Consider the following 24,582-nt stretch of genomic DNA (forward strand, 5'->3'; position numbering starts at 1 on the left):
CTAGCATGTTCTCCACAAATATGGCTCATGATTAAGATAGACACATCTCTTTAACCATGCCAATGTTTAGGTAGTTAGAAGTAAAGGAGTAGAGAGACAGGGAAACTCGTAAGATTGATGGGGAGATAGATGAGTGGTTCTGGGATTATACTTCCCCATACAATCCATATACACATATATATGACTCCACATTTGTAAAATTGCATGCGGGTTACTGGCAGGTAGAGTTTTTGTTTGATTTTACAAAGACATAAGACTTTTTTCTGTGAAAATACAGTCGTACAATTGAGTTGTTTGTTTCTTGATTGAATGTGGTGATTTAACTTCTGGTATCTTGGTAGGCCTTTTCCTTGTTTTGATTATTTTTTTATTTGTAGCAGTTGCGTTATTCTGACTTTAAAGGTCTTGCCAGATAGGATGTGCTAAGTAATAGTTTAATGGTTAGTTATAGCAACAATTAAACTGCTCTCTTCTAGCTGGAGGGTCAGTGAACAGAGTAAAGCACGATTATTTGTTTAGGTAGCACATTTATTTATTAGGTAGACTTCTGAAGTCAGCTTAAATTTTCCTAGTTGCAGACTTCATCCTAGTTCCATTGAATGCTGTGAACCCACGATGTTGTGCAAGATAACACTCCTCACAAGTTTATGTGTACATGTTAACTTGATTAAAGTATGTGTGTCTGATACGAATAATCGATCACTATGTGGAATGGTAGCTGGGATTTGATGGCTATACTTTTGTCATTCTCTGGTCCTTCCTAAGGCAGAACTAAATACAGGTCTCTTGCTCCTTGTAAATTATGTTTACTATGTTAAATAACTTACTTCGAAGGTTAAACAATGTGCAGTAACACGTAATCTTTTAAAGGTTCGAAAAAGCAGCAGCTAGACTTTTACAAGACAAAATGTGTCAATAGAGTACTTGCTGCCATTTTTGACCCTAACAGATCTTTTAATCTCAGACATTTTAAATAACATATAAAATAGCATAACAGGGGGAAAAAGTAGAACGCTCTTCATTCTTTAACAAAAAGAAAGGCTTACTTTCGCAATAGTTTGATTCATTTTCTTCCATTTCTCTTCTGATCCATCCGTCCCCTCACCTATCTCCAGTATCGATTGTGCTGGTATTTTGAAACTTCGCAATTCAGATATAGAGCTCCGTAAAGGAGAGACAGATATTGGAAGAAAGAATACCAGAGTGCGACTTGTGTTTCGTGTTCACATCCCACAACCTAGTGGAAAAGTCTTATCTCTGCAGACTGCTTCCATACCTGTTGAATGCTGTAAGATTGCTTTAACTATACCTAATTTATACTCATGTTTTCTGCATGCGTCAGTAGTATTGTCATTCTGACAATATTTATTGTCAGAATTATATGTAACAAGTATGTGTAAAAAGCATTGTGTGTGAAGAGCTAAATTACCAAAAATTAATATATCTTTAAATAAAGATGGTACTTGCCAAGTGGCAGCCTGAAGGTTTGGAGGAAAAACAATGTTTTAGGCTTTGAACCTAATACTGCAGTCACACAGTAGTTCCTGTACATGAGCAGAGGCAGCTGATATATCTCAGTGAAAATAAATATTCATTTCAGGAAGAACTAATACCATTTTATTTACGAGAGTCTATACCATATCTTGTCTTTATACAGTATTATCTAGTGAACAGCTGAACTTCTGGAGAGTTCATTTGTTAAGTGCTGGCACCAAGGAATGAAAACAATCCGGATTTCTCCTAGAATTTATTTTGTCTATAAGATACTAAAGTAATCTTTAAACCAATATTCCTAAACTAAAAATTTCATTTGCTGTAACAGTAGAGACTGTTGGGATTCGTGGCTTCTTGGTGTTTCTTTTCTATAATTATATAATTTCAACAATTTTAAAAACAAAGATAAATCATACACAAATATGATTTATATATTCAAATAGATAGTTGTTTTAGTTTCACCCCTGATTCTTGAAGTTAGGATCAGAAAAGAAATGTCATTATGATTAAAATAGTGAATAATAATTTTTCCCTTAAATTTTTTTTTAAAGCTCAACGATCTGCTCAAGAGCTTCCTCAGATTGAGAAGTACAGTATCAATAGTTGCTCGGTAAATGGAGGCCATGAAATGGTGGTGACAGGATCCAATTTTCTTCCAGAATCCAAAATTATATTTTTTGAAAAAGGACAAGGTAAATACTATCTTACTTTTTTCTTTTTTTAAAACAAAACCAAAAACACTATCTAAGCTTGATTTTTAGGAAGTAAGGCTGTTTTAAAAAGAAAAAAAAAAGTCACAAATAGTAATCTGAAACTTCAGTTTGGGCACTGATCTATATGCTTGTTGGCAATTATTAATGAAATAGTACTTCTGATCCAGGAAGACAATTACAGACTAACTGACTCTGAATGGTGTGTATTTGAAAGATGCTGTTGACAGATCATACCATGTATTTTCTCCTTCTTATTTAAAAAAAAAGAAAATGGGAACTAATGGAAATGTACTATTTGGCATTGATGTCACGTTACATCTGATTTAATCACTGCACGGGAACTGACTTAATCCTAAGCTAATGACACAAATATACCTTAGAAAACACTACTGATTTTTTTTTTTCCATATATTTGCGTAAGATTTTCTGTAGAAGTTACTCTTAAGGGATGCATTTCTTAAAAAGTCTCAAGATCTGGCTCAGATTTGGTGTGCTGTGTCTATGCCTAATTTGCATCTGTAAACAGGCAAGCGTGCATGTAGGTAAAATCCTGGCAATAAGCAGTGGTATGAACAACAGCGACCTTTTGTATGTGTATTAAACACTTGTGTGCTTGACAAGCCAGTCAAGTGTTTAATTGCCAAGAAATCAGAAATGTTATAGTCAGTTGTATCGCATGATTCTTATTCTCTAGAATCCAAGTTCAGTGTTCTAGGCAACACTTAGTCATGGGTGAGAACTGCAGCAGGCTTACACTTGTATGTTAGCAAAGTAGAGTTAAAAATCAGATTGCAGGCATGCGTTTCAGTTAAGCTATACTGAAGACATAGTGTTTCCTTCATGTCGTGAAATCTGTAGAAAAATTTAACTGCTTCCTACTGATCTCATGAAATGAAACAAATTATTCTTTGGGAGGGTAGTAGATTAAATTTTTCAGTCTAATACATAGGAAATAGAATCTCAAAGTAAGCAAGAAACTTGCAGATTTTGAATGAATATTTCTAAAACATCTTTCTTTAAATGTAAGTACAGGTTTGAAAGCTGCTTTTTTTTCTAAACCCATGTTGTTCCTCTCTTCTATCACTTTAATAATGATGCAACTCCATAAACTAGAGAATTTAACACCAAAAAAAGCCTATCAAATACTTTTTAATTTTAGTCTACTACAACCAGATACAATGAATGTTTTGCAAGTTTTCTTTGGTTTTGTTTTGTATTATCCACAGGTGAGCATACACACACACACACACACACACTCTCTCTCTCTCTCTCTCTCGGGTACATACATACATACATGTATTACTCAAAGATGTTCAGTTACGCAACATTCCTTCCTGGTTCTGTAGCTCTTCTGGATATATACATCTTGATCTTAATATTTCTTACTTAGACTAAAAGAAAAATAGTTGAAAATTTAGGACTAGCTGTCTTAATATATAGAGTTCCTTTTCTTCCCTGATTGTCCCTTTAATATAGAGAGCATAAAACTTGAACAACTTAATTTATCATTGCTGTGACTTGAATACCTGATTTGAACTTCTGGGCAAAGAGTAGCAAAAGTAAATCGTTAAAAATAAAAGTTTGCAACCAAGTCCAATTCTTCTACATGGTATTATTTCCTTAAATATTTAAGTAAATGAGTTGTTTGCATTTGCTAATAAAAAAAACCCATGTAAGTGGGGGGTTTATGTAATAATATATTTTGACACACAACTTGAATGCCATTTAAAGAAGTACTGCTGCTAGACAATAGGTTCCTGATAACCTGTACAAAACCCAATAACGGAAAGAACCGAGTGTTAGATTAAGGGTAACGGGTTATGCTAGGTCAGAGCAGAGAGAGATTCACCAAGGTGATTTACTTCCCTCACACCACAGACAACCTGCCTGGTATTTGAACTGTGGGGTCTTTTGGTTCAGAGGAGGGTGTGTGTTTTAAAGGTATAACTTGTGGGTATGTGCATGGAGATATGGTATGTGTTCTCTCTCGCATGGTGACTTACAGGTTAAGTCATCAGCGTGTTTGTTTGAATAATCACAAGTGTTAGTAGTAATTTAACTGCCTTTCAAAAATGTTTTTAGAAAAATGGGGGGAAAATCCCTCTGTACATTTATAGTACACACCGCCTCCTTTGGAGTTAAATCTAACTGTGTGTAATCAGCAGGTTCCATTAAAATGCAGAATCCTGCACAACAGTCAACTTACAGACAATGTCTGTAGGGTTGACACTCCTAAAGCATCTCTATACTTTACACTTTGTTTACAATACATCTCTGTCAGTTGAATGGCCTCTTTATGACTGAAAATAAATGCAGTTTTATATTACGTATTTAAGTATTTTTAAGATTAAGTATTTAAGTGTTTTAGAAAATGCTTTTTGCTTGAATTATTTGTAAATTTCTCTCAACAGATGGACGACCTCAGTGGGAGGTAGAAGGAAAAATAATTAGGGAAAAGTGTCAAGGGGTGAGAAACAATTTTTCTTACTTTAGAAAGCTTTCTGTTTTAAAATGAGAAACTAGACATCTTCATTGTTGTTCTGAAATCTAGACTTTGTTTAGTAAAGTAAGTAGATCATTGGCTGATTCAGACAGACAACTGGAGACTTCTAAATTGGCTTAATACTATAACGTAGCCATTAAGATGATGCTTTGAAGGAACTGGAAACAGTATGCTTGTTGTGAAAGCAATGAAAAAATAAATTGAAAATTGAAAAAAGAAAACTGAAGAGAATTTTGCTAAGATGACAAATAATTTCGAGTGCATTAAAATTTTTCTTAAAAGCTTAATGATCCAAAATGCAATTCTTTGACTGCTAGAGGTTTTTTATGCTTTGGCAGATAAACAAAGCATCCTTTAGATGATGTGTCTATTTCATTAAAAGTATTACCTTCAGAACACTTGTGTTTAAAAGAAGAAAAAACTCTCCAAATAAAAGTTTGCTTATAGTACTGTTTTACTATGTAATATGCATAAACTTGAAGTTTATCAATTTCAAAATATCAGTTTGCTTTAGTTTTGCAATAACTGTTTTAGTTTTTCTGTAATTAAGAGCAGTTTCATTTGCATTTGATATGTAAAACTTTTTTGTTTCAACTTTCATACAGGCAAACATCATACTTGAAGTTCCTCCATACCATAACAAAGCTATTACAGCTGCAGTTCAGGTGCAGTTTTATCTCTGCAATGGCAAGAGGAAAAAAAGCCAGTCTCAACGTTTTACTTACACACCAGGTATTAAATAAAAAAAAAAAAGTTGCATTTTACTTTGTTTTTTAAAGTAGACATTTGAAAGTAATTCAGACAGTCTTGTACCTTTGACGGGTAGATATGACTAGCTTTGAATTGTTTGTGAAACAACTTACTTAAGCTTGTCTAATTAAGAAGTTGACATTTAGAGTAATAAGCTACAGTGCTATGATTACAGCCAGGTATTTCTTCGTTACACTTTTTACAGAATAATTTGCATTCTACTTTTCTTTGAGAATGATGGTGAATCTCAGAAGCTGCTCTTCTAAATAACCCTCGTGATGACATGGAGGATAGTGAGATCGTAGACAAACAGGTTTTATGTGCGCACACACACCCCCCCCCCCACCCACCCAAAAAAAAAAAAAAAAAAAAACCCCCCCCCCCCCAAATGTCAAAAAAAAAAAAAGAAAAATAAAACCCCCAAAAAACAAGTTTTGGATATAGTTATTTTCCCCCCTCTGGACACACTGCAGCATGTTGAGAGAAAATAGTTTGTAACTTAGCCAGAAGTGAAAACTTTACATGTAGTTAAAACATGTTAATCCCTTCCATTTGGTATGAAGAAGTGGTTACTACTAGATATGCGATGCCTACTCCTTTGCCTGCCCCTTACTTTCTTTTCTTTAAGAAATTCATGCCCATTTAGAGTAGTCAGAATTCGCAAGGTACCAGCGATGGCGCTAGACTCTTTAGTACCGTTGGGAGGCCTTGCAGTCAGGTATTTGAAGGAGTCTTTAAAGTCAGATATGGATATCAATATAAACTACTTAAAGCTAATGTGTACGCTGACTATGGCAACTACCGTTAGTTCACACTATTTAAAATAAGTTTTGCTCAGTTGTGCTCTAAAATTACCTACTTCCTACCTTCATGCGCAATTTAAGCAATGTTACCTAGGTATTTGGTACACTAAGTATACATTAATTGTGTTATCAGATTTATGCGGTATTTTTCAACTATTCTTAAGAATATCAGCTCCTGAGGTAGTTACAAGACACATCTTAAACTATATTTTTGTTTGATAAATCCATATTTAAATTATTTAAATGGTGCAATGAAGTAATGACACTTACTGCTTAAATAAGAAGCAAGATTATAACTGCAGCTGTTTGTTATTGCACAAACATTTTAAAATGCATTTTTTTCTATAAATGTTTCTTTAACAGTGTATTATATAAAGTAGTAATTGAGCAGTTAAAAGCGTTAGCGTTTTTCTACTATTTGTACTTAAAATCAGTATCTTTTAAGTAGCTTAAAAAAAAAAAAAAATCCTGTAACTGAAAGTGTGTCAATTTGTAACTCTCTGTATTATAAGAACAATTGTCGCCATCATTGAAATTGGGGGATATGCTGAAAAAGCTGCTGTAATTAAAACAACATGCACTACTCAAACTAGTTTAACTGCGGTGCCAAAGTTCAGCTGTCATCTTGATGAGAGGCTAAGGAAAGTCTGAAGCTAGCTAAAAATTTCATTCCCCTTTTCCTAGTGCCTGATACTGAACTCTTGTTTGCCTATTTTCAGTGGAGCTCCCCACCCCGCCCCCCCGCACCATATCTTTTTAGATGTACTGGACTTTCTCTGGCTGGGCTGCAACTGTCTTTAAAAATATACATTGCATAGGAGGGTATTTTAGAAGGGAAGATAACTGCCTTTGAATAAATGCTAGGAGATGCTATAGATGCTATATATATTAATATATATTAATATATAAAATGCTATATTAACCCTGGCTTTTAAGGGTTAATATAGCAGGCAAAAAGTAAAAAAAAAAAAAAAAGAAAGCAGAGCCAAGGAAGGGAAATTAGAGCAAGGACATTAACAATACTGTTGTGGCTGGTAAAAAGCCATTAGCGTGTATTTATCACAGGATACAAATGGGTTGGAATTGTAATACCGTGTTTTACTTTTTCTAGTTATAATGAAGCAAGAGCACAGAGATGAGGTGGATTTGTCTGCTGTTCCATCTTTGGCCCTGCCTCACACAAGCAATGTCCAGGGCCTGCATTCTATCCGAACTCAATTGCCTTCACCAGAGCAAGGGCATCCACATGACAATTTACTGTCTACATCACCCAGGAGCCTTGTGTGTCCAGTTCAACCACCATACACAGCGATGGTGACCTCAGCAGTATCCCACCTGCCACATATGCAAGGTAGAAACCTTAGTCCAAGTGAAGAGTGTCATGTTTTGCCTCCTGCTGTGGTTCAGTCTTTTCAGGTAACATCAGCACCTCCTGTGAGGCCTTCTTACCAGCCTATGCAGTCTAACGATGTATACAATGGACAGCCTGGTCTTCCGATGAACTCTGCCTCCAGCCAAGGATTTGATACTATTTCATTTCAGCAAGACACAGCTGTACCTCATTTGATAAATCTTAGCTGCCAAGCTCTACCACCAATGCAGTTTCATTCTTCGAGTCCAGGTTCTGTGTCAACATCAAGTACAGCAGGGCACCCGCTAGCACACCCAGCTCATTCCGGACAGTCATCTTCTCACCTACCATCGATGGGGTACCACTGCCCAAGTGCTGGGCAGGGCTCCATCCCTTCTGCGATGAGTCGATCCCTTGGGCAGTCTTCTCCCCAGCTGCAGCAAGTCCCATACCATTCTACAAATCCAGCATCCGCTTCATCACCATCCCCAACAGCTTCCCACCCTTTGGTCCATTCACCGCTGTCTGGACCTTCTTCACCCCAGCTCCAACCTATGCCTTATCAATCTCCTAGCTCAGGACCTGCCTCGTCTCCCCCGCCAACCACTGTAAGTCACTCGGGACAGCACTCCCCTCAAGCCCATAGTCCAGCATTGGGAGGTCTTAATGCAGCGTCATCCCTAGTACACCATACCGTATGCGATTCATCTCCATTTTCACCAGATGGGGCAGCTATTAACATTAAACCAGAACCTGAAGATCGAGAACTGAATTTTCAAACAATAGGACTACAAGACATCACACTAGATGATGGTAAGTGGATGTAATATTTTAATACTGGGATATAGTCTACAGTAAACTACAAAGTGGGTGTGGGAGGGTTGTTTTGTTTTGTTTAGAACACACTCCTCTTCAGAGAAGTAAATTTGTATCATCAAAACGGAGTCGTATTTTTGTGTCCAAAGCAACGACTTATTGAAAACTAATTATATCAGCTGTAAATTTGGAGTTATACAGTTCAAGTACTTTAGTCTCATTTGCCCATAGACTTTGTTTTTGTCATAAAACAGGGCTTGAGGCTTAACTCCTACACATTGACACCTTATACACAAGGAATTCATTTGAAGCCTTTTCTGATTGTCTTCTTGGTATGTTTCAGTGAAAGCCATAATAATATATCTAAGTTGCATAAATGTAGTTTGGAGTCTTGTTTCTTGGAGTTGTCCCAGTTTTGAAAGGCAGGCTAGTTTTTTGACAATGTATCACATGCATTTTGGCACTGTCTTAGTCTCTTCACAGACATGCTGTAGCTACGCTGTCATCGTTCAGCACCTCTGCTCACAGTAGCTGTTTGCTTTCTCCTTACCACTCTGGCTACCTTTTCGAGACATTCACTTGTTAACATAAACAGAACAAGGACATTCTAGTGCTAAAGGCCAGGCTCTAAAGTTCTCTAATACTGTCCAAGTATTTAAAGTAACTTACAAAACTTCTCCAGCCAAGTGAAAAGAGAGAGAGAGAGAGATCAGATCCTAAACATTAGACTATTTGAGGCATAGATGCAAAGCAATATAAAGAACATGTCACGTTAATAAGGCTGGAAGAACAGAAGGTCTGGCCTTAAAAGGTGTGTAAAAGGTGTTTGGTATTGATGATAGGAATCTTACTAGTATCTGTTTTCTACAATAGCCTTAGCTGTTGCGGTTTTCTGTTTTTTGGGTTTTTTTTTAAATCATCCCTAGTAATTACTTAATTGCATCAGCAGTAAAGACTTACGTGTAGGCCATCTGTGAAATATCTATGTCAGTCCCAGTTCCTTGCATAAATGGAGCTTTGCTATTGTTACCTCCAGTCAGTAGTAAGAAAATGTAGTAAGAAATGCCTTTAAAGCATACTAGGAAGAAAATGAGAGAAACTGATAGTATAGTTGGGCTTTCAGTTAAATGGCCATCCTAATTAAACAAAGCTCTCTTTTTAGAAACATTGTTTATCAATCAACTTAACTTTATTTAGAAAGGAAGGAAGAGACTGATTCTATCAAGGACTTGCTGAGGGGAGAAGAACAAGGCTTTACAAAATAGAATGCAACAAAAAAAAAAGCATTTTCTACTTCTGTACTACAGGAGCGAGAAAGAAATCTAATGTTTCAAGAAGTGTCATGTTAGAACCTACCTTTTTCTCACCCTTCTTCCCTCCGTGCCCACAAAAAAGGTGCAGAAATAACTGAAATACAACTAGACACTGTGGTTAAACTTCTCACAATACAAGCAGAAGTGTTTAGCATTTATGAGCGTCTTGGCAGTTTGTTTATGCTTGTTCAGAGATTAAAGTGAATGCGCAGTAAAAAGAAAGCCAACCCCCCCCCCATCACAAATATTAGTTGCTTTTAGAAATTATTTCCATTGCTTAACACAGTGAAATTACTGAGTTTTTTCTGTGCTGACGAAGACATCAAATCGCAGGAAAAGCTGCAAGAGCCACACTTAAAGCGTGCCCACTTGCTAATAGTTTAGAGAAGTATAGTCAAGATACATATGAGTCAAATGGCCACAGCTTTATTAATTTCTTTTTTTAAACAATGCTTGCTATAGAAGTTCAAAGAAGGTCTGATAACTGGTGATTAAACTATATGCTTCCTATATGGAAAATTGAACACTGTTTTAAAAACTCAACCAGCACTTGGCAGCAGCAATACGTTTGCAAGCATAGAGATTACCTTCATTTCAGTTTCGTATTACCGCCATGCGATGATTGCTTGGGGGGGTGGGTTTGGTTGGGTTTTTTCATTTCCAATCTGCAAATACAAATCAGATGTCTAGCCTGAAACCTGCTGTTCCAAAAATCTTGAAGGGCATAGTGACAAGAAACAAGCTGCTCAATTCTCTCAACATGAGTAAATACTTCCTCTGCTTAATCAGCTTTAAATAAAAAACATATTTAGACAGGAACACTGGGGGTTTTTTTTATAAGGTATCTAACATATTACTGTGGGTTAAAAAATAATTTCAAACTTTTCCTTTTGTGTATAATTCTATTTGTACGGAAACTAAAATTTGGCTAGACACAAATAGCAAATCAGTTATTCTACGTTAATAACAATTAAGAAAAAAATCCAAACATAATTGCATACATAAGTGAACGTTGATGCAGTATGTTCTCCCAGCTAATATATTAAACCTGAAAGCTGTATTTAGTTGGAAAATAGGTTTTTAAGGGTTACCAATTAAGGCGAATAAACATCTCAAAATAAAACACTAAAGCAAAGCCAATTGAAAAATTTATAAATCATGTCTGGATTACTGATCTTAAATATTTGTCAGTAGTCTTAAAAAAAGTAAACAGAAAAACTCAAAAAACCCTGACAGCATAAATAATCTTCTTTCTTTCAAGTAACATGCACTATTTCAAAATTAGCATAGTAGATACTTTATTTGCCAAGAAAATAAAATATTTTAAGAAATTTTAACAAAATTTGAGTGTAGTATGGAACTGCTACCTCATGACAAAATTAGTCCTGGAATTACTAAGCCGTTTAGCTTGACAGAATACGATTTAAAATTCTTTTTAAAAAAACAAAAACAAACAAAAGAACAACAAAAAACCCCACCCCACCTACAGAAGTGCCAGTCTTGGATAGTAGTTACATTCCGGCTTTTTCTTCAAAACACACCAAAAAAACCCAAATCTACTACTTAATATGAACTACAAAGCTGCTTCATCCATCGGTGCTCAAGCCAAGAGCATCTGGATTAGGCTTGATCCAGCATCTCCTGGAAGGTGTAACATATCTGGATTCACCATTTATAGCTTCTCTGCAAAGTCAAACATGCTCGCCAATGGCCAGAATGGAGTATCTTTCTCCATTTTGTTGTATTCCTTTGTCCTTTACCAGTTAGAGCAAGTTGGGCTCTGGTTGGGCTATGAGTGAAAAAGGATTACGTAATTTAAAGGCAGATCCTCTACCTGGGTGTCTGCATACACTCCCCCCTCCCCCCTCCCCCCCCGGAGTTTGTGTGGCTCTTTGCTTTCTTGTTTTTCAACAGGATCTGATAGACGTCTTTAGGCTTTTCTAATCTCCACCTTGAATTTTCTCTTTTATTTGGCTTCCCCTCTTCCCATCCTTGCTTCCTACAGGAAATGCTTTCTATTTCACTTGAAGAAACAAGGGATCAAAATGCATGAGGACACCTAGATATGAAATTCAAATGATATTACAGAAAACATTTGAAACATCACACAGTTTCAAAGTAACTTGCCCTGTATGCTACTACTTAAAAGGTGTTCTGAAAAACACTACTTTTTTCTGCTTAGGTCTTTGCAATAGTCAATCTGCACAAGCTGGTAAACTTTTGGACTGGAACTATGTAAAAGCAGCTTCTTGCTCTTTATTTGTCCCCTCCGCTTTTCCTCCCCTCTCCCTGGTTTGTTGGGCCTTCTTTTTCCCTTAACGTCTTCCAGCAAGTCAGCGCTCTGCCCAACTCCCCTGGCTAACATTTCCCTGTATAGACAGAGGGATATTTAGGGCTGCAAATAGGTGTAAACAAGGCAGCTGAAATGATAAGAAACAGGCAGTTGGTCACTTCTGTCCTTTCCCATATCCATCATCCATACTGTGCTCTGTTGTATACTCATCTAATAAGGGTCCCGTTTCTTCCCCACTTGAAAAAAAAGCTAGTCAAAGTTAGACTCAATCTAGTTACATGATGAGGCCTTGTTAACCTTCCTCCCCCCCCCCTCTGTTTTTAAAAAGTGTTTCTAGTGTGGTGGTTTACCTATCCCACTGTCAAGCTTTAGATTTAAATCTGTTCTAATACTGTTGATCTAAAATTTAATCTCTTGTGGTTTGCAGTTTAGGAGTGAGTTTACCTTGGATTTCACGGCTTTCTACAGTGATGAGATTTCTAACATGTACAACTGTATTTAACCGGTTTTAAGGTATTATGTTAGGCTGTATTCAGCAAATCAGGATGACCTTCTACTAATCCTCTTACATTTTGTTACTCATTGCATCTCCATTACATAAAGCTGGAGATTAGAAAATCCAGTATGTGGATTTACTATAAATCATAACTAGAAATCCTCTAACCATTTTGTGTACATAAAGTAGTAAGTCTGCTTTGTCAGACACATTCCATGTAGAATTCTAAGCCATTTGCATTCATTCATGTTAATAGTTCTGTGATAACTCTTTAGTTGATAAATTCTCTTGCTGGGAAGCTCAGAGATTATTCTGATCTCTGCCAGAAAATTTGTACGTCTTTACAGGTAGCTTTTTACTGTAGCTTCAGCTTAACTTCTGGAGAATCACAGTAGTAACTAATAAGGAAGTATTGGAGAATGACTGTACTTTGTATTTCTCTATATATTTAAAACTTACGCATTAGCAGGTCATCCTTAATTAAGGCAGCGTCCTGCCAAACAGAGCATTGAAGGCCTACAGAAACACAAAAAATACTGAACGCTAGAGTCTAGCTTAGTATGGAGGAGAGCAGCTCAAAACCCTGTCGTCTTGCCGGTGCAACTCAAAGTTGAGACGTTCATCTCAAACTCAGGGGTTAAACTTTACTGTCTCATAAGCACAGAACAAAATGTTGCATCTTGCAGCATGCCTGACAAGGATTTGTGTGATGAGAACTCTAGCCTACATTATACACAGAACTCTCAGAATGTTCCTGTTGATAAAAGGCATTCTGAAAATTATACTAGTATAAATTGTTTAGTAAGGTTGTGTTCAAACTCCTCCTGTCTTAGTATTCTGTATATTAAATATATATTGTCAAGCAGTATGGAGATAGCAATAAAAAGCAGTTTACAATTCTAATTCTTCTCATAAGCTTATGGGCTCCTGCAGCGAGCAGGTTGAGGTTGAGTAAGGTGGTAAGGCAGAACCTGAAATGTATTGAAAGAGAATGGGAATCTACTTTTAGAAATGGTGTTATGAAGGAAATAGAGAAAGAGCCAGACTAAGCAGTAGAGTAAAAGGAAAAGGTTGGAACAGTGAGGAAAGGCGAAGAGAATGTTAACCATCTGGGATCGTCAACAGTTAAAGGATGCCATGACCGTATCTTCTAGTGGATTCATTCACTGTGTTCATAAAATCTGTGCCAGCCAGGTTCAGAAGACCAGTTACAGACTGCTGATGTGTAAAGAACTTCAGATAAATCCTCAGGTATCTATGACCAGCTAATATATGAAACTTCCTATTTGCCTCTAAGAGCCACAGAACGCCTTGTAACTAATTCAAAAGTAAGCTCAACGAGTTGCACCACTGCAAAAAGATTCCCATTTAAGAATCAGAAGAGGTTAGAAACTTATTCTGTGGATGCAAGTGGCACGTTTACATCATGGTGCAGGTGCTCGCAACAGTAGCAGAACTGGAAGGAGTTAGGCATGCCCTTGTGACACTGGCAAAAACATGCTTCAACACTTCTGCACTGCTTTCCACTGCGCAGCACGTGTCCTCTAGCTCCAAGGTTCACGCTTAATACTTACTATGTTAGACTCATCTATCTTCTTGCATGAGGGAGAGGGATAAACATATGACTTTAATGAGTTGGTTGCACTACGATACATAAATGCAGAGTGTGACATCATAACCATGACATGAACAGGGATATTTGTTACTGTACCAAATAACTGCAGAGCTTGTGCTGTGACTCTGCAGGCACATTCGGTCTGTCTATATAGCTATAAACATAACATGCACAGGAAAACTATACTACTCCTAACATTTCATACAGCCTTATTTTATCAGTTAATTAAAAAAAAAACCCTGTACTACTTAGTAAAGTTGGCATTGAACCTGAAATTACTGAAAGTAAGCCTGTCTTATGGCTTGAAATGGTAACTTGCAAGGCAACCCACCACGTCCTTGACAGCTTGCCATTGCAAACATGGCCTGCCATATGACTGGTTTTGATCACAAACCAACAGAATCAGCTGGCTGCTCCACAGCAGAGAAGACTGAGGGTTAATTATAGCCTGGCTTCTTTTTTTTTTTTTTTTTTTTTAGGGAAAGTTGACACTGCACTACTTGCTGGTCATGTGGAGTCAAAACCAGGCTAAATATACTACACTAACCAATATGACGTAGCTGTAGGGATTCTTCACATAAATGCAGCTGATAGAGTTCTATCCGGAGTTGACAAAAGAAGGCCTATATCCGAGGAAGCGTGTGCTGCAGTCTATCCATAATGTTCTTTGAGGTTTACTGATCCTCATTACCTTTGTAAATACAGCAATTCACTCATCTGTCCTCTAAAACACATGAATTCCTAGGTGGATGCAGCAATACTACCAAACTTAGACAGTTGATACGATCTGCCACACAATTACATCAAACTTCTTTTTGCAAAGCATATTAAAAAACCCCACTCTGTGCTACTTACTCTAGCGACACCGCAAACAATCACGCATTCTAGAATATTTTTTGGGATCTACTTTTCTAAAACCAGTACGTCTTCTAGTTTAAGTCCCACTGCCCACACATCCTACTTCAGTTCAGTAGTACTAAAGGATACACAGGCTAAACTTTTAATCAGATAGTGCTACAAAAAATGAAATTGCTTGACTCCTGTAGGAAGAGATCCTGAAAACCAAATGGTGTAACTCCAGTAGCTTCTTGGTCTGACTGTATCTGAAATAGAACTCTAATTTTAAGTTGGCTTACTGCTTTGACCCAAATCTGGTGCAGATAATTGAGGGTTTAAAGTTTTCCTTAACCTTTCTTTACTTAAGGGAGGAGCCAAGACAAAGAGGTGGTTCATAAAAGTATGAACTTTTGATCAGTTAAATAGATAGATCTACAGGATGTCAGTTTTCTTGATTTCTATTTAAATTTAATAGTTTTCATTTTAGTGTTATATTCTTTGGGTACAAAACACATTTTAGGTTTTTAGTTTCTTAAGCAATACTTTCTCAAATGATTATGAAATTATGAGGAACAAAGGTATTTTTACTACCTTTATCTGGTACCTCAAGTTCTATCTAACTTCAGTGTGCGTTGAACAAAACCTTTAGGCTATATTACACACTTTAAAAGGCTGTTGCTTTATTTACCACGTTTCACAAACAACAAATACTGTGTGCCCGAGACAAGTGCATGCTTCATTCCAGAAGGTGCTGGCTGGAGACATGTTACATGTGCTACACATTACACATTTTGTCAGGGATTTATAAAAGCAAAAACTGAATACTGTCAGCAGCTTTGTTAGGACACGCAAGAACCTCGGAATCCCTCTATGCATGAAATTAATTAGAAAAATTGCTCAGAATCGTATTTCTCTGCTAAAGTGACAGATAATCCTTACTGTATAAGCTATGCAGACTTTACGGTGCAGAGACTGTTGCTTAAAAGAGCTAATTAACTCCACTGTTCTCTCTGGAGGCTTTTTGTCAGCGTGTTTGTTGTCTGCTCCTTTGACCGCCTGAGCTTTAAAGAGAATTGCCCGTAAAAGTTAATTTGTTTCATCCCAAGATGCCCATCTCCCTGGCTTCATTAGATCTTTATTTAAATGTCACTTTCTTGCTGGTTCTACCATAGTTGGTAGGGAAAATGTTCTTTTCTTAATCTCTTATTATTTGACAAGAATTTGTCCTTTGTCTACTCCTTTCCTTCAAAATGGCAGTGGACATTTTCATTGAAACCCAGATAATGCTTTCCACTTCCTGGTTAAATACATGTAACTTTACACTTTAAACAATTAAGCGTAAGAAGTCATCCAAAGAAGTAATTTGAACTGCTTGAATTTCAGGAGGAAGCAAGACTAGACTCTCTCATTCTCCCAGGAGTCATCCATAAGTAGGGCTTAGAAATCATGCTGGCAAAGCAAATGTGTGACTCTATCCAGAAGCCATGTATTAGCCAGTTTCCAGAGTAATTTTGTTAATTGTATTAAAGCCCAATTTACTGAACTTGCAGCTCTGTCTTGGGCAGGAAGAAAAAACCAAACCCAACCCGGTATACTGTTGTAAGCTCTGCATAGTCACTAATCACAACTGAATAAACACGCACTTGTTGGTTAAAGTAATAAACACACTATTCTACATTCATTTTTCCTCCGGGAAAGACAGTTCAGTGGAATACGGTTCTCCACTTCCTCCTTGGCTTCTCACGTTGCCTGGGTCTGGTAGAGCCACCTATACCAAGATAATACTTTGTTTTCCGACACTTCAAACTGTGTGTGGCCTGACTGCAGATCAGTACCTTGGGCAAAATGCTCAGATAGTCCGACAAGTAAAGGGGAAGCTAACAGCTGTTTACGACAACAGTTTCCTTTGTTTAAAGGATAGGAAAAATAAAACTAAAGGTTTTATTTACTAGTACTCTTTTGCCTACCTTGTTCAGTGGAGGTGCTGTCAAGGGGCATAAGCACTCTTAATTTGACCACAGTAAGTAAAGCAGATTGAGAAACTTGCAGAAAGAATGTTCTAAACTAACACAAATACTAAAATGAAATTTATGTAGTGTAAAATTCATTATGATACAACTAGGCAGACATCCAAAAGTATTAACCATTACCTTTATGGCTCTGGCTGCTAACTGAAAAGTAACTAAATATACAAGATAAGTGATATTGTTTTTAATAGGCACTCTGATAATTTATAAATAGTTACTTATGTCAACATATGTAGTAGTTGTGAATGACGCTGGGTATTTAAAGTTAGTGCTGTTAAAAGAAAACTGAAAGTCACTTCCTGGTTGAGTGAACTGTAACTTCTTGGTTTAGTCCAGTCAGTAGTTATGTCTGTCTTCTTCTCTGACACAGACAGTTTTATCTCTGACCTGGAATACCAGCCATCAGGTTCAACAGAGAAATGGACTCAACATTCAGCACTCATGTCCAACTCCTATGTGGAAAATCTAGAGGGTGAGTCTGCTTACTGAAATGCTTCAATGTTTGAAATTGGAGCATGAAGGAAAGGGGAAAGTGTTTTAACAGTCTTAACATCTACAAGTGAAAAGCGCTATGTAATACTTAAGTATTGCTACAATCGGACACCTGTGTATTCTGAAATAGTTGCAAATTCAGAAGCTGTGAACCAGGTGTACGCTCATTCAGTAAAAACCTCCACTTAAAGGATATATGGCTGCCACAGAACTTCCTGAGTGCTGTAGGATCTAGTAAAACAACAGAAGAGAATATGAAAATCTTAAGCCAAATACAGGCAGGGTTGTAGAGTGGCCAGATCAGTTAACTATGAGAAATTTAGAACGTTTCTCCTTTTTTAAAAAGATGAAGCAGTGGCAATTTAAATAGATGGAATACAGTGACACGTGCTACCAATCTAAGTATTAGGAGTACAGATTCATAAATAGATTTCTAGTTGAATGTGCACTATAATGGGGAAAGATGATCTGGATTTATTTTAAGATGCTTTCAGCTTCTTTATTTTACATATAAACAAGATAATTATGCACTATGACTCTTTTAAATAGTAATGATATTAGAAATCGACGCATGGAATATTGGTCGTGTTTGTGTTTATACTCATTCTTCTTAAGTGTTTTTCACTTTATTACAAACATGCCTAAAATGCCAAAGAACTATACTGTCCCTTTTCTTTTTCCTATATATATATACACACACACACGTAACACATTTTACTTCTCCCATAGTTTTTTTTAAAGGGGAAACCTGTAAGTGTACAGTAGATCTGGGATTGTTAACAGTAAAGTAACCAAACTGTGTATAGCCTTAATAAAACTCTCACACAATTAGGGTGTAGACTGATCTTAAGTTTACCCATGAAACAAAAATAAATCACGACGTTGGTCTTTTACCATCTTTCAAAAAACTGACTTAGTTCTGCTTTCCTTACATATCAAAGCGTTATTAGTAAGGTAAGTAGCTACTATTCAGAATGGCAAAACTATGGAAAGGACTGTGTACACTAAGTTGACATGGCTATATCTTGAAACAGCAAATTGATTAGTAAAATACCAGTTATGGCTTAGATTATTTCTGTGTTCTAGACTATATCCTGTGCAAATCACAACCTGGTAGGTACAGAATAATTGTTGAAGAGCACGAGTTCTTGAAAAATGAAAACTCAATTTACTAATAAAATAACCCCCAAATACCAGTATCATCAACTAAAGAGTGACACACAGGTTGGCAAACCCCAAACCTAGAATTAAGAAACGTACGCTGACAGATCCCTTTTAAAAAGGGTACACAAACAGAAAACCAGACCTAGAGAGAAATATGCTTACACACAAATGCTAGCATCTGAGAAATACAATTGAGAAACATGGCACTTTTTAAAATTAAAATAATGGGTATTTTAGGTATTTGCTGTAAGAAAGGTAGCGTTGTACTAACGCAAGAGATATGTTTACACAGGAAAGTTAGTAGAATGGTTCTGTACCTTGAAGAATGCTTAGTGTCAAATCAGACAAGCTACTGTATTAGCTAGTAGTACAGAATGCTTACAGATTCGACTTTCAGGCTTAAATTAAGAAGAGTATAGCTTCTAAATTATACTGCTGAACAGGAGAGCAACCATAACTATAGTGTGCTGCAGGAGATCAGACAATCTGCAAAGGCAGGAAATATACTAATGGAATGCTTGAGTCATCCTTTATAGAATGGGTAAGCGTGGTGACTGCTTCATGGAGCACTAAGTCATGAGAAGAACCCACGAGGGGAAACATCTCTTTATTTGGTCCAAAGGAGCGTACAGGAACTGCTTAAAAAAAAAAAAAAAAAAGAAATCTTTGTTTTGTAGCAGTTTCAGCATTACAGGCTGTGACAAACTTCAAAAGGGGAACCATAGGAAAACAATAAAACTTACTTAAGAAAAAATAGGTGGTCAAAAGGGTAAAATAATTGCAAGCAGTCTGTGAACTATTTATGAAGGTTCAGATTAAGCGTACAAAGACTCTGCAGTGAGAGAGACTACAAGCTGCTTCCAAATACAGAAACCAGAAAAGAACATGAAAGCTATTAGGTTAAATGTGAAACCTGGCCAACAGATAACAAATCAGGAATTCAGTTAAAATTAGATAAATGAACTTAGAAAGTTTTTTTGTATTGATGTCCACAGTTGAGGAACTAGAGATTCTCATGCCAAAGTCCTTTGAAAAAGGGAAATGTTGCAGGACCTGTCTCAAGTTGAAGTGCCATTAAAAAGGTTTCAGAACAAACAGATAAACAGACAGTGACAATTCACCTGAACTAGATGACATGCCAGACAACAGCTCTGAAAGAGGAAGCAACAGTTGAACTATTAACTGTAATGTATAACCTCTTGCTTAAATCTGATTTGGAGCCAGGGGACTGGAAGTTGGTAAATGTGACGCTGCTGCTCAGCTATTCAGAGTAATGAAAAACAAAAACTGTCTAGAAACCTCTACAGGAAGACCTTGTGATTAAAGAAAATGAGTTCGTTAAAGGAGTGGAAATTAGGGGAGGGGAAGGGAAGGGAGAAAACCCCGCCCTAATTCCATTCATACAGTGACAAGCTGTCTACGCTATTCTCATTTAAAGCCATCTTGAATTTAAAATGGACGATTCTATGAAAACTTGCTCAGTAGTGTTAAAAGTAGTCTTAAAAGGGTGAATAAATGCTAGGAATATTTAGGAAACCAGCAGAGAATGAACAAATGCTACTATATAGATCTGTTACGTGCCCACATCTTGTCCCTGATGTCACAGAAGAATTAGATGCATCATGTTGTTTTGTGGGGTGTTTCAGTTAAGGACAACTGGCATGACCAAAGATTTGGAACAGCAGTTATGTTGAATCAGCTAGGACTCTCCAGCCAGAAAAATGAATGACGAGAGTATGCTAAGGATAATAAAATGAATGGGTGGCACGGAAAAGGTAATGGAAAATACTTCTTGGGAGAGAAAATAATAGAAGTGTCCACCAAGTAATCGTGCAGCAAGCTCAACACACATAAAAAGCATTGCTACAGCTATACATAGTTAAGCTTTGGAACTTACTGTCTCAGAATGTTGTGGATGACAGAATTTTGCACGGACCTTAAAAGACCCTGGGGAGAAAAATCCAAATGGGACCATTCAGCACAAAAGATTCTGGCTTGGGAATTCCCTAGGACAAACGCATCTTGGAGGCTAGTGGAACATCCTGGGGAAGCATCATGATGTGTTTTCCCTAGGTCTCTACTATTGCCCATTACATACCTAATGGTTTGTAATCTGAACTGGTTTGCTTGTAGCTCTCCGTGGAGGTTTTCAGGCAGTATTTTTGACCTAACCTAAAATGCTTGGTAACTGCCTATTAGACAGATTCTCTTGTCCTATAGAAAGTATAGATGCTGATTATAGATTGCCAGCTTCCTGCAAGGGAAAAGAGGTCACTTTCACAATTCCCAGAAAGGCCTTTGGGTTCAAGAACTGCTTATATTTTATTTTGTGCTCCAGTACAAAAATGTTTGTCTCTTAGCATTCACAGAGATAGGGAGAATTAAGTACAGAGCAGTTTAGAAGCACGCTAGTATTTGGTTGGCATTTGATTTAAAAAGATAATGCCTTTACTTCTGAGGTTAGAACTTCAAACACCTATCTTGGAGATCATGCTACATCTAAATGTGTTTTTATTCTAAATGTAAAATATTCAGTAAGGTGGTACAGGTGTAAGTTGACTGACAAATTATGGATCAGTCTCACACTAAGCGAATAAATTAAGGTGACATTGTAGAATTGATTAAACAGACCAGTGGGAAAAAAGCATAGGTCTTCCAAATGTATCAAAGCACCAGTTCCTCTTTTAAGAACTTGTTACTCTAAATTTGTAAAATTTTTTTTAATTTATCCAAAACAGTCAGCAACTTATTATTAAAAGCACCAGCTTTCATGATGTTGTCATGCTTCATAACACAAGAGCTTTGTTCTGTTCAAATCAGCCAACATGGATAACTTTTTGTAGGTGAGAATTTCTCCTGAGAGGTTGGTCAGTACTGCTCACAGGATGCATCTCTATTGGAACAGCTGATGAGATTACTACCCCTAGCTGTACGTGTCACTCACTGCACAAATGGCTGAGCTTGTTCAACCTAATTTTAGTTTATCTTAAAACTCTGGATTGCAAATTGCAATGGTTTTAAGAGATCTTCATGAACAGTCTGGCTGTTCATGCAGCAAACAGCTGGAGCAATAACTTTATCAGCTGTCCCAGTGCAAGGCTTCAGTGACCAAGAGGCAAAACCCTCTGCCTGAAAGATAAGGGGGAAGAGGCCTCTGAGGAGCTGTGGCCCAGTTTTCTGCCAATCTCAGTGGCTTGGCCGTCTTTCATGTGTGCAGTCAGTAGGGACTTAAAAAAGCAAACAGAACACTATGTGAAATCAAAACAGTGGGAACCACCCCGTAAAACAGAATACGTGGTTGCTCTTGTTTTACAAGCTTGACAGGAGATCCAAAAGTCAGAGCTAGCTATCTTCTACTCCGTTCTGCTGCTATTGATGTTAGTGTGCCGCTTAGTTTTTCTGAAAGGTTATAGGGGCTTGAGCCTCCAGATGACTTTCAGTGTTTTTTCGATGCAGCACAGAGGCGGGAGAACAAAAACAAAACAAACACAAAAAACTCTGCAATACAATACTACAGTATCACCAGTATTGACAGGTCCACTCTAATCTGTCTGTAGCAGAGGTTTTTCTCTCCACCATGTTTAATTCTGTTCTGCACAATCTATTTTTAACTATTGGTATAAATTTACCAGCCAGCTTACGCTATGTATAAATACCAGGGAAGAAAAAGGTGAAACTATTGCAAATAAAGTAACAGCTGGAATTCTGAAATCTGGGATAACTGCCAAAGAGGTCAATTAAATAGATCTAGGAAAGTTGTTAAAATAATTTCCATTTCACAGCCTGATTTAAAATAAATAAATAAATAAATAAGCAAGCTGTATTGCATTTTGATCCATGCCCTATCTGACAAACAAGTTTCAAAATGCAGTTACCACTTTTGTAGTGGAGGAATCTGCCACATTTCTATATAGTGTAGTGTGTGCCACCCCTCTCTCTTCGGATCTGATCCAGCTGTTATTTCAAGATTAGCAACCTGGATTGTTAGCACAGAAAACAGTTGATAACAATTTGATATTATCCACTCAATTGACACTGATCATCCAAAACAATCTTAGGTGATCAGTAGGTACTAAATGAGTATTAAATACTAGCTAGATCTCTGTGATTGTGTAGTACGCAAAATATTTCTGGTTCCTCATCTCTTGACAGTAGAGGTCCAGGGTATGGGATTAGCAGTCAGAACACGTGGCACCAAACATACCAAACAGGCAGTGATTTAATGGAGGCGGGGAGGGGAGGAAGGTAGTAGACTGAAAGAGTCAAGGTCCTACTTGCATAACTGTTCACCTCCATCTTAAGTCTCATGAGATTGGCTCTCTTCAAAGAGGCAACAGAAGTATAAACTACACAACACAAATGAACCTGGCAGACAGACCGTAGAGAACCTTAACAACATACTCGAGATCTGTACTACTGAATCCTGAGCAAGCTCTGCAGCCTTCCCCTAGAAACTTTTGCTGAAGAAAGAAAGGAAATTATATAAAAAATGAGTGCATGTATTAAAAAAACCCATGTATCTTGGTTTCCCACTATCTAGTTGCTAACTGGATGGCTTTTAAGGTTAAGCAAAAGGGCATATGAAATCTTTCTAGCTATATTTCTAGGACAGCGTAGCCCATGCACCCCATAGTCAAAAATAGGAAAGGTGGGATACAGTGTTTCTCCTGGAAGTATAGAAAATAAGTTTTCTTTTGTTTGTAAAGCATCATCAGTACAGCCGGAGCTCTGTCCTTTCTCAGGGCTGTTGGAATTGACTTCCTCTCCCAATTTGTCACCTAAGAACTTGGATTTTGCTAGGCAACATTATAGAAAACCTGTGTTTATGCTCATTAATTAAGTTTTCAGTTTTAATCACAGACCACTAAACATTCTGTGATTGGCCCTGTGTGGAGGAAGGTAATGTGTCATGCATTCAAATACTAACCTTCGGATTTCTATTTTAGTCTTTAAACAAATAAGTTTTTCTCCATCAAAAATCAGTACAAAAAGGAAAACGCCATGTGATTTCACCTTCAGTCTTGTACATTTCTATGCAGGAATTTAACTCTTCTTACTGACTATGTGATTTACATTTTAAACTTCTCTAATTTATACCACTCCACCTTCATATAAAGCCAAATGCTTCCCAGTTTAGATATATGCAGGCATCTCATTATTTGCTGCCTTGTTGCAGCAAGCTAAGTTGCACATCTCTCAGTGAGCTGCTCCAAAGCACTTCCAGGCTGCCTGGTTTTCATTAATATTCATTATGGCTTCTTGACAATGTTTTTTTTCAGGCTTTAAATGAGCAGCCTTCTCTAGAAAAACTGCTTTCCTGGTTTAAATGCCCATTCATAGAATCACAGAATAGTTTGGGTTGGAAGGGACCTCTAAAGCTCATCTAGTCCAACCCCCCTGCATCAAGCAGGGACATCTTCAACTAGATCAGGCTGCTCAGAGCCCCGTCCAACCCAACCTTGAACATTTCCAGGGATGGGGCATCCACCACCTCTCGGGCCAACCTGTGCCAGTGCTTCACCACCCTCAGCGTAAAACATTTCTTCCTTCTATCTAGTCTAAATCTACCCCCCTTTAGTTTAAAGCCATGCCCCCTTGTCCTGTCGCAACAGGCCCTGCTAAAAAGTTTGCCGCCATCTTTTTTATAAGCCCCCTTGAAGTACTGACAGGCTGCAATAATGTGTCCCCAGAGCCTTCTCTTCTCCAGGCTGAACAACCCCAACTCTCTCAGCCTTTCTTCACAGCAGAGGTGTTCCATCCCCCCGATCATTTTTGTGACCCTCCTCTGGACCCACTCCAACAGGTCCGTGTCTTTCTTATGCTGAGGGCTCCAGAGCTGGACGCAGTGCTCCGGGGGGGGTCTCACCAGAGCAGAGCAGAGGGGCAGAATCCCCTCCCTTGACCTGCTGGCCACA

General features: G+C 37.5%; 1 protein-coding gene across 1 annotated transcript in view; it reads left to right on the forward strand.

Annotated features, from left to right (window-relative positions):
* NFATC3 (nuclear factor of activated T-cells, cytoplasmic, calcineurin-dependent 3) overlaps nucleotides 1–24,582 on the forward strand; it is a 72,037-nt gene that overhangs the window by 39,478 nt on the left and 7,977 nt on the right. The window contains exons 5-9 of the mRNA XM_009320852.1: nucleotides 1,116–1,288; nucleotides 2,046–2,186; nucleotides 4,619–4,674; nucleotides 5,316–5,442; nucleotides 7,375–8,427. Coding sequence (XP_009319127.1) covers nucleotides 1,116–1,288; nucleotides 2,046–2,186; nucleotides 4,619–4,674; nucleotides 5,316–5,442; nucleotides 7,375–8,427 — 1,550 coding nt within the window. The remainder of the gene's footprint in view (nucleotides 1–1,115; nucleotides 1,289–2,045; nucleotides 2,187–4,618; nucleotides 4,675–5,315; nucleotides 5,443–7,374; nucleotides 8,428–24,582) is intronic.

Source organism: Pygoscelis adeliae, unplaced genomic scaffold, assembly GCF_000699105.1.
Source record: "Pygoscelis adeliae isolate BGI_AS28 unplaced genomic scaffold, ASM69910v1 Scaffold63, whole genome shotgun sequence".
Lineage (NCBI taxonomy): Eukaryota > Metazoa > Chordata > Aves > Sphenisciformes > Spheniscidae > Pygoscelis > Pygoscelis adeliae.